Below are 13,264 nucleotides of genomic sequence, written 5' to 3'. Positions count from 1 at the left end.
AGGTGCATCACCTTGCACTTGTCTGTGTTGAAACCCGTCCTATTCTCGTCCGCCCACCCCTGTAACCTGTCGAGGTCTGATTGTAGCCTGTTGCATCCTTCCAGTGTACCCACATCCCCCCACATCTTAGTGTCATCAGCAAATTTGAACAGGGTGCTTTTTACCCCCTCATCCAAATCGCTGATGAAGATGTTTCACTTAATAGAAGAGCTATGAGACTATACAGGTCATCTGCAGCTTATCAAATAAAAAAGGATTTCCAATAGTACATTCCCCTCTGCTTTTCTGTGTACAATAAACTGTTGAAAATCATATTTAAAATGTCAGTGGTACTTCTGGGGCAGAGGATGAACGGAATGTTCTGAGAGGTTTTCCCTTTTCTTATTTCTGTGATTCTGGCAGTGTATGTTTCTTCTTGAAACAGGAGTATGAGTAGCAGAATATGTAGCAGAGGAATAAGGGTTTTTTAAAAAAGGAACCATAAAGAATCTGGGACCCTGAAAAATCAGTTAACCTGTGGCATCTTAACTGTACACAGAGCTTCCTTATTTCCACTATTTCCCGTATGCCATGCTGGTTGTAACTTTTGAACCTTTTGGGCTAGTTCTTAGGAGTTTACCATTTGATTCCAAATTTGTATTCTGCAAAGTGTTTGCCCTGTGTGGTTATCCTTGAGGCCAACAGCAAATATGAGTTCTCTGCTGCTCACTGAAGTCTATGTTGTTTTCCTTTCTGTAGGATGGAGGCTGCAGCTGTCCAGGAGATGTCGCCAAAGCATTTGGTAAGTATGGTCTGTGGTCAGGTTTTGAGGAATTGAGTCATTCCTGATATAACTCCACTGCAGTCAGAGGTGTTGCCAAATCTGACAGAGGTAGCACTTAGCTGTGTTTTGTTTTTTGAATATGCCATGCACCCGGCATCAGAGTGTAAGGACCTTCCATTCTGCCTACCTGCTTACTGTTCTGAGTGGGCAAAGGAAATTGGTGGCCCTATGTGTGTCCAATAAGACTGTGATCATAAACACAGCTAGTGCCCTGGAAATGTTGTTGGTGTGTCAGTTGCTCAGCTGAAGAGCTAGGATGTTATGTGTACCAGGACTCAGAAATCATAAAGAAGTAGGGCTGGAAGGGATTTCCAGTGGTCACATAGTCCAGCCCCCTGCCTGAGACAGGATCATCCCTATCCAAGCCATCCTCTACAAATTCATAAGCTAACCTCTTACTAAAACTGCCGTCAACCCTGAAACAACAAGATGTAACAGCCTAGCCTAACCCTGCCACAGGTAAAGCAGGGGGACCATGGCAACCAAAATCCTCCTTGTGTAAAAGGTTTAATACATGCTTAAAAGATCCCAGATGGAGAGCCATGGGCGACTGATGCCTCCTGAGTCGGTGGGGGGGTACTTGTCCCTCTAGCAGTCTGTCAGCAACCGGGATGGGGGGTGTTCCCCCTGCGGCCAATCCCACTGACCTGCAAGTGGCAGAAGCGTGCCGCTGGCACTTCCAGATGAGTACAATCGGCTGTGGGGGAACCCTGGGGATCGCTTCTCTTGGCACCTTGCTCCCTGGCCGGTGCTCTCAGGGTGGGCACCAGCATGCTCACCTGCTCCCCCACCTGAGAATGCTGGCTATCGGGGGTGCACCCCCCTATGTGTCACCACTGTAGAGAGCCATGCCCCCTGCTGCAGAGGAAGGCAAAGTCCCCCACACAGTCTATACCAATCTGACCATGGGGTAAAATTCCTTCCACTCACCCCAAATATGGTAATCAGTTTGACCCTGAGCAGAGGGGCAACACCCTCTACCCACAAATTTCCAGCTTTAAGTCACAGCAGGAGCATTGGCACACCCCAGTCAAAATCCCCAGCCTCGGTTGCAGCCAACACCCTGTGCCTTTCAGGAAGGCTATAAAACAAAAACAAAAAAACCCCCTGACATAGCAGAAAGCTTGGGACGGACGGGGGAATTCCCTCCCAGCCTGGTGTGGCAACCAGCAAAACTCAGAAGCACAGGAAATACCCATAGTAGAACATGGGCATAGCTACACATGCATCATCCCTGACCAGTGGCTGTCCAACATCTTGAATACCATCAGTGTTGGAGAGTCCACAGCTTCCCTAGGCAGTCTGTTTCACTGTCTCACTGTTCTAACGGAATATTTTTTTCATGATATCCAGTCTAAGTCTGCTTTGCTGCAACTTTAAGCCATTTGTCCAGGTTAATAGTAAACAGGCAGATTTTGTTCTTACATATGTGGTTTCAGTGTAGGTACTCTGGGTTTGTACTGGTGGGGCTGAGAGGGTACTTTGGCCTCAGGTGTTTTCTGTAGTTCATGAATGTTGTGCTTGCGGACCTGGTTGCCACTGGTTCATGTTGGAGCTGGGAAGTCCTGTTTTGATGGGGCTGAGTGCATTATACTGGTAGTCTGAAGAGACCTAGAAATATCCTTGAAGACCGTGGAAATGCCAGGATGCAAGAGGACTGTACAGAACCACTTTGCTCTGTCAGTGTTGTGCTGTGCAGGCTACGGCACTGCAGAGCCACATATTTCTCTCACAAGAAGCCTTTGAAGGATAGAAACCAGAGATGGGCTCATGACCACCAACTCTAACCTGCCGTACCTGAACTCTGTGTACCTGCAAGGAAGGTCAAAACCAAATCTGGCACCCAGCCTTGAAAAGGGTTGGTGTAGACCAAATATATGGAGAGATTAAAGTGGGACTTGTGATTTGGCATGCCATGGTTATAGAGCAGCCATGAGCAGCCAGGCTGGGCATGACAGCTCATTGCCACCAGTTGAACACAATCTACTTGCCACTTACAATCCTGAGAGACGTCATAGAAGCTTTAGAATGACATGACGCATGGGCATATCCAGGAGTTTTAAAAAGGGGGTGTTGAAGCAGTGACCCTTGGGGGTGGCATTCTCCCACTCAGACTTTTCCCCTCACTGTGGTAGGCAGCCTACACCACAGAAACAGTAGCAAGGGACTTTTTTTTAAGTCTCCAAAGCCTATTAGTATTCCCTTGCCCCTGGTTTCAGCTCCCTTCCCATTACCCCCTCCCCCTCTCTACTTAAGCCCAACGCTAACCTTCCTTCTGTACAGAGGGAAGAGATGGGGTGGAGTGATGGCTCTGGGAGTCATCATCAGCCTTGAGGTGGCAAGTGAAACCCTGAGAGCAAAAAGGATCCTATTTGTTGATCTTAAAACCTATTTAAATAGTCTGGCTTGCTGTTTGTCAGGCACTGGGTAAGCATTCATTTTAGTAAAGGTTCTCACAACTTCATCGTAGTAAAGGTTCTTACAAGTGGTGTATTTTCCCTTGCCTGACAAAGGGACTTCTGAATAGAAACCCAGTGCAACAACAACAAACCATTTTGCAGTCAGTCAGCAGCACCTCTGATCTTTGCAGCAAAGGGACTTCTCTAGTGATGCAGATAAACGGTGAGCAGCCTCCTCTGTCTTCATGCACAAACAGCAATTACCATTGCAACCCCAAAGCAAGGCAGAAAGTAGTGGAAGGCTTTGAAAAAGTCGGGCTGCTGGGCAGGGAGACTGGAATTCCAGTCTTTCACAGCTCTGGGCAGGGATGCTAAAATCTTGCCCAGTCCTCATGGCAGTTTTGGTGTTCTCCAGCAAGGCTTGCAAAAAGGGGCTCAAGTTGGAAAATTTACATTCCTGTCATTTGCAACTATGCCCCGCTCCCTCTCTCTTGTACCCCTCCAATTGTGTTGCTATTTAACACACATGGGGATTGAGCAAGTACTAGAGTCTCAGTTCCACTGGAAATTCTGCAATTTGGAAATATGCTTTTGTTCTGAATCAGAAAATTAGAGTTGGAAAGTACCTTAGGAGGTCCTCTAGTTCAACCACCGGCTCAAAGCAGGACAATCCCCAACTAGATCATCCCAGCCAAGGCTTTGTTGAGCCAGGCCTTAAAAATCTCCAAGGATGGAGATGCTACCACCTCCCTAGGTACCCGGTTCCAGTGCTTCATCATCCTCCTAGTGATAGTTTTTCCTAATATCCAACCTAAACCTCTCTTGCTGCAACTTGAGACCTTTGCTCCTTGTTCTGTCATCTGCCACCACTGAAAATAGTTTAGCTCCATCCTTTTTGGAACTACCCTTCCGGTAGTTAAAGGCTGCTGTCAAATTCCCCCTCGGTCTTTTCTTCTCCAGTTAAATAAAACCCAGTTCCCTCAGCCTCTCCTCATAAGTCATATGCGACAGCCCCTGAACCATTTTTGTTGTGCTCCACTGGACTCTTTCCAACTTGTCCACCTCCTTTCTATAGTGGAAGTCCCAAAGCTAGACACAGTATTCCAGATGTGGCCTCACCAGTGCAGAATACAGGGGAATAATTACTTCCCTCAATGTGCTGGCAAAATGCTTCTACAAAGGCAGCCCAGCATGCCATTAGCCTTCTTGGCAACAAGGGCACACTGCTGACTCATATCCATCTCACTGTCTACTCTAACTTGCAGGTCCTTTTCTGCAGAGCTACTGCTTAGCCAGTCAGTCCCCAGGCTGTAGCGAATCTGAGATTGGATCCAGGGCCCTGACAAAGTTAGGATCTGACAGCCCAGGGGCTGGGAGACCCATCCCTTGTGTGGGGGACCAGAAAGTAGCACTGGTAAGCCTGAGAATTTGGAGTGCCAAAAGACTTCTGGCAGTGTCACCTTTGATTTATTTGAGGAGCCCTGTGTATGGATCATATCCAGGCTCCTGTGTAATCCTAATCCACCCATGAAAGAGATGATTAATAGCATTCTCAAGGTGGTGTTTGCTGCAAAGCTGATGCAAGGTTATACAGGGTAACCAGAACCACAACAACCAGTGACCTAGAATGACTGCACTGGAGAATGGGCATTAATCCTATTTTTGGTAGGTTAGTAATGATATCAGATTAGTTTCCAAATAGGCTTTTACATCTCACTGACATCTGAAACAACAAAACCCTAGGACAACCTGTCAGCATGCCGGAATGACAGGAGATCCTGAATGGGTACCTACTAATTGATATTGTATATGGTGCAGTGACACTAGTTTGGGATAGCAATATGGCATGAAGGGAATTGTTTTCTGTCCCTTTAATATGAACACACTGTCCCTTCCAAATGACAATAGGGCAGTGGGAACGGAGGCTATACAAGGGCAGCCAGGTCATGTGTTACTGTTTGTTGCAGCCTCGGAGGTAGACTCAGCTTTATCATAGCTATTAGAAATGAAGGCAGGGTAGATTTGCACCTGATTTAGTTAGTTTATAAGGTGCCTGCCTTCTACCTGACTCCAGGCTAACACAGCTAACTACCTATCTCTATAAGAAATTAACCCAAACAGCCACTTGTCTCACGTTCCAGATCAAAACATACCTACATTCAGGTTGGTTCCTGGAGCTCAGGTTGCTTTATGATGCAGATAGGGGGAAGCTGTCAAGCTCATGGAAGGACTTTCCGAAGTCTTAGGGACTCGTGGCTCAGTACGTTACCATATTTTCTTGCATACCCCCTACCCCACAAACTAAGACATACTTTGTTTTGGGAAGGCTGAATGACAAAAAAAAAAAAGAAGATTTTTCCAGTCATGCCTGAAAGTTGACTGCAGGGGATCCTGACCTTAGTGGTTGTATCTGTGGGAGGGTTAATGCTGTAGCTCTGATCCTGAAATGTGAATGCCAAACCCTCCCCACTTGAGGCTGGCAGGGAGTGAAACACCGCAGCCATCTTACAGCAGTGTTTCCCTGTTTCTACTACAGCATAGAAAAGTCAGGCTCCCCGCTTAAGACATGAACCTCAGTTTGGAAAGCGGGTTTCTACAAAAGAGGTGCATGTGGTATTTTAGTAGTTGTATTAGTTTGGCTCCTAACAGAGAGGGAGCCACAAAAGTCATATCCGGACTGGAACTTTACCAAAGTTTGGACATGTTCCAGTCAGGTTCATCTCCAATTTCCATGGAATAAGGGTCCACACCAGTTGCAGGAGGAAGGTGGGGCAGGATGGCACCTTGGAGACTGACTGGTTCAAAGAAGCAACAGTCTACAACATCAGATGCTAGGAATGGACAGGACACAAAAAAAAATTGTGTGCAGTCCTGGGCAGGAACTGTCCATAAGGACAGAGGGATGTTTCTACCTATAACTGAGTTATGTGTCACACAGAAGCAGCCATGCAGAACATTTTGTTTCAGGGATGGGTCACAATAGGCTCAGAAAACTGTAAGAGCTGAATCTATTTGCAGATTCAAAAACATTTGCTTCTGTTTAAAAAAAAAAAAAAGCATTTCATTTTCTTGGACTGCTGCACATCCTGGTTTCAACCACGAGAAATAAAAACAGTGTCGTGGCATAGGTGTCCACACAGTCTTTCCATCCTACGTAGAAATACCAGAAAACTTCTGAGAAATCCTAGTGTGATTGATTCCCAAACACATTCAAGAACACAGCTTGGGGGCCTCAGCTTATTCCCATTGACTACAGTAAAGCCGGCCTTATGATATGCAAACCAATGAGAAATAGATGAGGTGAATAACCATCTTGATAATCATTATTTTATCATATTTGATGGCAGTCCTTCTGAATCCCAGTGGAAGTTCAGAACCCACCATACAAACAGGACAAAAAGGCAGTATCTGCCCTAGAGTTCTTGCAAATAAGTCATCTTAGCTAAAAAAGCAAACTCATTGCAAACCTTTTGGGGTTTACCCCTCATGACAGGAAATTAGTATAGGACTGGTGTGGTGAGGGGGAGGGGAACACCCCTCCAGGACTGTCATGCTTTACACTTGAAAAATCTGCTTGTGGTCTAAATAAGGGTAAGAATTCCCTCCTCCCAACCTTGCCAACATGCCTTCCAATTCATATGGAAAGGTTTTGAGGGCTGTGTTGTTATGCGTTTCTACTGTACTTAGCACAATGATATGTTAATTTGTGACAGGTCTCTTAGTCACAATGGTAACAATAATAAATAATAAACCCTGTCCTGAGGCACTCAGGGTTAACAGTCCTTTGGGTTTGCCTAGATGTTATTTTTACATCGTCTTTTACACTCCTCTCCCATGCAACCTCCTTACCTCATGTTCTCTCCTCATCCCAGGAGCTGGTGCAGATTTTGTCATGCTTGGGGGGATGTTTGCAGGCCATGATCAATGTGCTGGAGAGATCATGGAAAAAAATGGAAGGAAGGTGAAGCTGTTCTATGGGATGAGCTCGGATACAGCTATGAAGAAGCATTCAGGAGGAGTTGCTGAATACAGGTATGAGTTACACTCAGTTTGCTATGAATCCAAACCGCCAAATTCATACCTGGATTTGAACTTTTCAAATTGCCTCCCTATTACAATCTGGACCATCTTCCAGACACATTACTACACATGGACTCAACTTCCGGAGCTATGTGTTTCTACACTCTCAAGTTCTGTGTAGCATGAACAGTTACTGTTCCCAGCTCTAAATCTCTGAGGCACATCCTATGTCTGTCACCTGTGCTGGGTACAGAACCATGTAGGATAGCTGAACCTTTGCCAGAACCAGCCCTACAGCCCCTCTGAGCCCTCAGTTACTTTGCTGCATTCTCCCAGCATCCTACTGCTTGTGGAGGTCTAGTGTTCAGAAGAACAACGTGTCAGGAAGAGAAAGACTACAGGCTTAGCAAAGGAACATTTTAACCACAGCTGTTACTCTTGAAAGCACTGGAGAGTTACAGATGTTTATAAAACAACAACATCTTGAACAGACCTTTCTGGATCCACTCTCACCCATTCTGTAAATCCTGGGTTTAGCAAGTGTCTTAAGACTAGACAGCCCTATCTTCCTCATGCTGGTCATCCTTTATGTCACAGTGCTCTCGGGTCTGTGGCTTCAAGAAACAGCCCTCCCTTAAAATAATCTTTTTCTCTTGTTCATGTTTGGCAGTTGGGGGGATTTCAGGGGCTCCAGTGGGAGCCCCATCTCATTTACTTTTATGTAAAGGGTCATTCTAGGTCAATAGCTATGCCCATTTTTCCAGTAGGGAAAACTTAATATTGATGTTCTTTGATGGCACTGTCAGTTTCTTAGACCTGGGGTACTTCTACGCTACAGACTACAGTATCGTGTAGAGATACACAAGCTAGCTTTAAACAAGATGGCTCAGATAACAAGCTGCTTGGCTGCAGCAACACAAAATGGATAATCTGATCTACAGAGAAGGTTGCAGTTGGACATGTGCGCCCAACTCACAGTTACTATATGAAGAAAAACGAAATGGGACTTTTGAAACAAAATGGTCTTCACAATTTAACACAGACATACCCAGTCTGTCACAGCCCCTAACACTGCAACAAGCCAAGCTACAACCCATGATGCCAGCTTCCCAGACTTTGGTCCAGACCTGAATTTGGCTCCATCTCCACTGCAAACATTTGCTATTGCGCTTATTTCAAGATTAGAAGAGCACCATAAAAGCATACATAGCGTTGTATAAAACAAAGCTGAGACAGGGTCCCTGTCCCTAATTGTTTGCATAAACTAGCTTTGGTCTGAGTTACCCAACCTCTTCAGCAGGGGTTGTTGGGTTGCCACAACGTGCCTGTAATGATGACTGAAAAACATTTGAGGCTAGCAGTAGATAGCTCTGGGGGCAAACCCAGGCAGAGGCTTGATCTGGCACTTTTGCCCCCTGATTTGACCGAACTGCAGCAGCTGTGCTTTTGCATGGAACCACTTTGAGAGAAAGGCACCTTTAGGTTGGAGGAATCAGGCGCAGAAGAGATCTAAAGAAAAATGTGCAGCAGTGTTTGGCAGGTTTCCAACTAAGTAGCCTGTCCTCAGGGTTGGATTCTGCCCAAGAAGATAGTAATTGCTTTACAAATAAGAACATGGAAAGCATGCCATAGACAAAGGAAACAAGCTGTATAACTGTAGGTAATCTAGCTAGGAGCCCCTCCAGTTGGTATGACAGGGAGACCAAAGTGCCTGCAAGAGATTAGGCCTTTGCTTGATACCCTGAAGATAGGGCAATGCTTAGAGGAGCCCTTGAGACAAATTACAGCTCTACTTCCCTCTGCTCCTCAGCGAGGATAGAGTGCTTTGTCTGCACAGCATATAGTATACTTTCTCATTGTGCCTGCCCTCCTGTTACAGGGATCCAGCAGCCTTCTTCCTCACATCCTCTAAGGCTACTCTCAGAAGCAAGCCTCTAATCAACACATTGACTGGTATCAGGGAAGACTCAAATCCCTCTGTTTCTCCTGTACAGCCACATTAGAGCCAGGCGTGGGGATCGTTACAATGAGCAGAGTTTATTTTCAGCCAACCACTGCACAGCCATGTGTTGGACAAGCTGGACCATTGCACCCGGTAGGCATCCTGCATGCCTGCTTGAGTTGTCAGTCACTCAATCAGGGCTCATCAGCCAGTCCCAAGAGCCTACTTGTTTATTTCTTTCCATGATGCTGCTTGGCATCGAGGCATCTGGAACTAACTGTCAGAGTGAAGGAGACTAGCAATTAGCTCATTGCTTAAAAATGGCAGCTGCCTGTTACTCAGAGGCACTGGCTTCCTTTCATCTAACTAGCTGTCACCAACTGGACTTCTACCCCAGTTGGTAGCTGTGTTTTAAGTCAGTGACTGGAGCGTGTAGGCAGATCTAATACATGATACCATCAAGCATCACCAGGCTTTAATGAACCACAGGACAGGTGACAGCCTCAGTTAGCCCAGTATTTTGGAGTAACTTCTGTAGCATGCGCTGTAGAGCTCATGAAAGTTGGGGGAAAGGGCCCAAAAGCAAAGCCAGCCACAGCACCGATGCTTCAGTGGTAACGGGATCAAATTGTGCTCTGGAGTAGGAGGCTTAAAAACAGGGTGGCATCTGACTGCAAGCAACTGAAGAAGACACATTAGACAGTACATTAGACAGTGCCTCAGTGCAGGGATAAAGAGTGCTGAAGAGAGGAGCCATATATAAATATGTAAAAATGCCTCCCCCTTCCCTGCAGCTGTCAACTGTTTTTCCAGAAGTGCAAGAGTGCAAGGTATCCATAGGAGTTGTTCAAGCTGTTGGGAGGCACCTCTGAAAAAATCAGGCTGCTCATTGAACATGCCTGTGAATTCAACAAGCTAACTTTATGCCCTAAAAATGGAGTATTTTGGCTTAAGAACCTGATCCTGTGGCCAGTTTGAAATTAGATTTGAAAACAGGAGAGACAGGTAAGGCAGGGGGATTTCAGCACGAAATAAGGTCAGGAGAGTGTTTTGTACTTGCCGGGTTTACCCCATGTCATAGCTATAAAATCTGTGTCTCCAGTTTCATTATTATTTATAATATATAACCCCCCTATATCTATGTGTATATAACAGCTATATGGAATATTTATATATCAGCCATTTTGAGGTTTTATTTCTGTAATTTTAAATCGGGAATAAGGGGCAAGGATACACATTTCATACACTAACAAACACTGCAAAGCCCAAACAAAAAAGCATTGTGTTATTTTAGTAGTGTCAAAAATAGCATTGTACGGAAGAGCTGAACATATCAGGAAATACTCATGGAAACTGTTCCAGTTCTTGTACAGGAGAAAAGCTGTAAGGAGAGGGTGAGGGAGATCACAGTCATCCTTGTTGAGAGCTGTGCCCTTACAGATGGTTTGATTTTGCTAGTTGTATGGCATTTTCAAGAGTGACGGGTTGCTTAGTAATTCACAGGCGTTACTGTGAAGCACCTTGTAGCTTCTCCGAACTTTACAGGGACAGTGGGATAGAGCTCAGGACTAGATTCACAAGAGGACTTAACATGTCTTACTGCCCTTTTTTATGTTTACGCCCAGGCTTTAGATTCCTAAAACATGGCTGCTTAATCCTAGAACTGCCTACGGTTTCCACTCAAAAAATCCCCTAGATGATGTAATATATGCTTTTGGTCATGTCCAGGACCAACTGCAGGGCAGTTTGGTTTCTTGTTCATGTCTCAGCCCTGTTGCAATCTGGAATCCAGGTTTTCCTCTCTCCTCTCTGACCCTGCAAGGTCTGAACTGGCAGGCATTCTCAAAGCACTCTCGCCTGATTGAGCCCTGTGGTGCTAGCTCCTTTACCGTAGATTTCCTAGATGTTAGGGCTGGAAGGGACCCTGAAGATCATCAAGCCCAGCCCCCTGCCCCAGGGGCAGGAAGTCAGCTGGGGTCAAAGGATCCCAGCAAGATAAGCATCCTGTACACCAGCAGCCTAGCGGGTAGGAGAAGACCCAGGTTCAGATTCCTCCTTGGCCTAAGGGGATTTGAACCCACCTCTCCCACTTATTGGGCAAAGGGGAAGGCACCATCTCCTTCTCCCAATGTGTTTTGTGAGACAGGCTGTCTTGGGCACCTGACTCCTGGGAAGACTTACAGCTGTAACTCCTGAGAGAAAAGAGTTGTCCACAGTTGGGTGACTACCTTCTTTGAGGGATGAGGCTTAATTCTCATCTCTCTCCTCACCATTTCCTGCTGGCAAGCTGAGGTGGCATCTCACTCAGCATGCTAGCCTTTGTGTATCTCATTCTCAGACACCTGTCTTTCCCCACATGCTGTATAGGAACCCTGGGCACTTCACCTAGGCCTGTAGATTCCACTAGGTGACATGAGGCACCTTTTGCAATGCTCTGCATATGCTCTTTTGGGGATCACGTGCTCAGAGTCTCCTGCATCAGAATCCCAGTATTTGAGCTGAAGGAAAATCCCTGCTGGCAGTATAGGGCCCATGACTCAATGGAATATTAGTTCTACCCAGTACAGAGCAGCAGTGCGTAAATACACTAGCCAGGTCATTACACCGTATATTTAAGAGCTGCAAAGACTCTTAAGTATATAGTATTACTCATCAGCTGCAGGGAGATTCATTACAATTCCTCAGTAGATGGTGACACATTAACAGCCCCCCTTTAGTGCCACACCAAGGTTTTGACCTCCCATTTAAAGCAGCAAAAAGAAATCTAGCCAGTCTCTTATTGAAGCCCTGCCACACCAGCTACTGCTGCTATTATTAATGGTTTACAAAGGCTTTGCTAACCAAGCCTCCGAAGCAGGCATGATCTGCCTTGCATTATCCCGCTAGGGATTTAAATAATGCCAGATTTAACATCGTGACAAATTCATGATCCTTGACCTCAGCTTGTAGTGTGAAGGGGAGGGGGCAGAAACCCACCCAAGCCCCTACCAGATGTTAGAGTACCGTATAAAAGACACTGAATCCTGCAGTCCCTGGCTGGGGTTTAACGTGCTGTGTAACAAACTGCAACTCACTCATTTTTTGAGATTTTGGATACAACCAGAGCTTCCCAACTACTGGAAAAGACTAGGTCCCATTTCCAGCAGTCACAGGCCAACCTGTGTTCTTCCATCTCTCTTTTTCAGTTGTTGATTTATGTGGCAGAGTGATCTGATTCCTAGAAGCACAATGGTCAAATGACATTCTGGATATTTCCTAATATGAGGAACTGTAATGGGAGGGGTAGAGATGCAGGAGGAAGAAGAGCACTGAAAATCACTAGAGCAGTTTCTCCCATGTCATAACCCTACTACGAACTACTGCTGTCAAGAAGGTGCACTGATCACAGTGTCCCTGTCACTGTGTATAAAGTGCATCTCCTACTTGTCTTGATGAATGGACCTGACACAAGCATATTGGCTTCAACAGAACTGCTTTGTGGTGGGATTACTCACCTGGGAAAGCCCTACTAAGGGAAAAGGAGTGCATGGTCAAGTTGGTAGAGGATCTTAATCTATATCTGTTGTATAATGATCTACGTGCACCTCTGGTGTCGTATAAATAAGCAGTAAAGGCCCATGTTTTCAGCTGGTTTAAAGGACTGCAGTGGAGCTGTGCTTATTTAGACACAGATATATTTTTAAGCATCTTCTGTTGTCAGCCTAGGACCCACTGTCCTTGGGTGACGTGCCTGTTTGTATGTGGGGAAGCTTTGCTTGCATCAGGATAGGAGGAACAGGTTGCTAATGGGCTCAGGCATGGTTTGGCTGGTTGCAATAATTATTTCCTGGGTCAGCTTCGGAACAGTGCATTTCATAGAATCATCATAGTATCCTAGAGAACTAGGGCGGGAAGGGACCTTCAGTCCAAACCCTGCCTGAGGCAGGATCATCCCTATCCAAATCATCCTATACAGATCAATAATTTAAGCCGGGGTAGGCAACATTTTTTGGCTGGAGTGCTGAAAAACCCACAATGTCTACCTTGGAAGGTGCTGGAGTGCTGACATGCTGAAGTCCGGAGCAGCTGTTTGCAGCCTCC

At 45.8% G+C, this 13,264-nt stretch overlaps 1 protein-coding gene across 3 annotated transcripts in view; it reads left to right on the top strand.

Moving 5' to 3' along the window:
* Positions 1–13,264, top strand: part of GMPR (guanosine monophosphate reductase) — a 51,731-nt gene that overhangs the window by 30,069 nt on the left and 8,398 nt on the right. For all 3 annotated transcript variants that reach the window (XM_019543602.1, XM_019543610.1, XM_019543619.1), the window contains 2 exons: positions 739–781; positions 7,095–7,254. In XM_019543602.1, the coding sequence (XP_019399147.1) occupies positions 739–781; positions 7,095–7,254 (203 nt within the window). The remainder of the gene's footprint in view (positions 1–738; positions 782–7,094; positions 7,255–13,264) is intronic.

The sequence above is a fragment of the Crocodylus porosus genome, unplaced genomic scaffold (genome assembly GCF_001723895.1).
Source record: "Crocodylus porosus isolate Cpor-Errol unplaced genomic scaffold, CroPor_comp1, whole genome shotgun sequence".
In the NCBI taxonomy this organism is placed as follows: Eukaryota; Metazoa; Chordata; order Crocodylia; family Crocodylidae; genus Crocodylus; species Crocodylus porosus.
The sequence above is the reverse complement of the archived record's forward strand: the minus strand, read 5'-3'. Positions and strand labels throughout refer to the sequence as shown.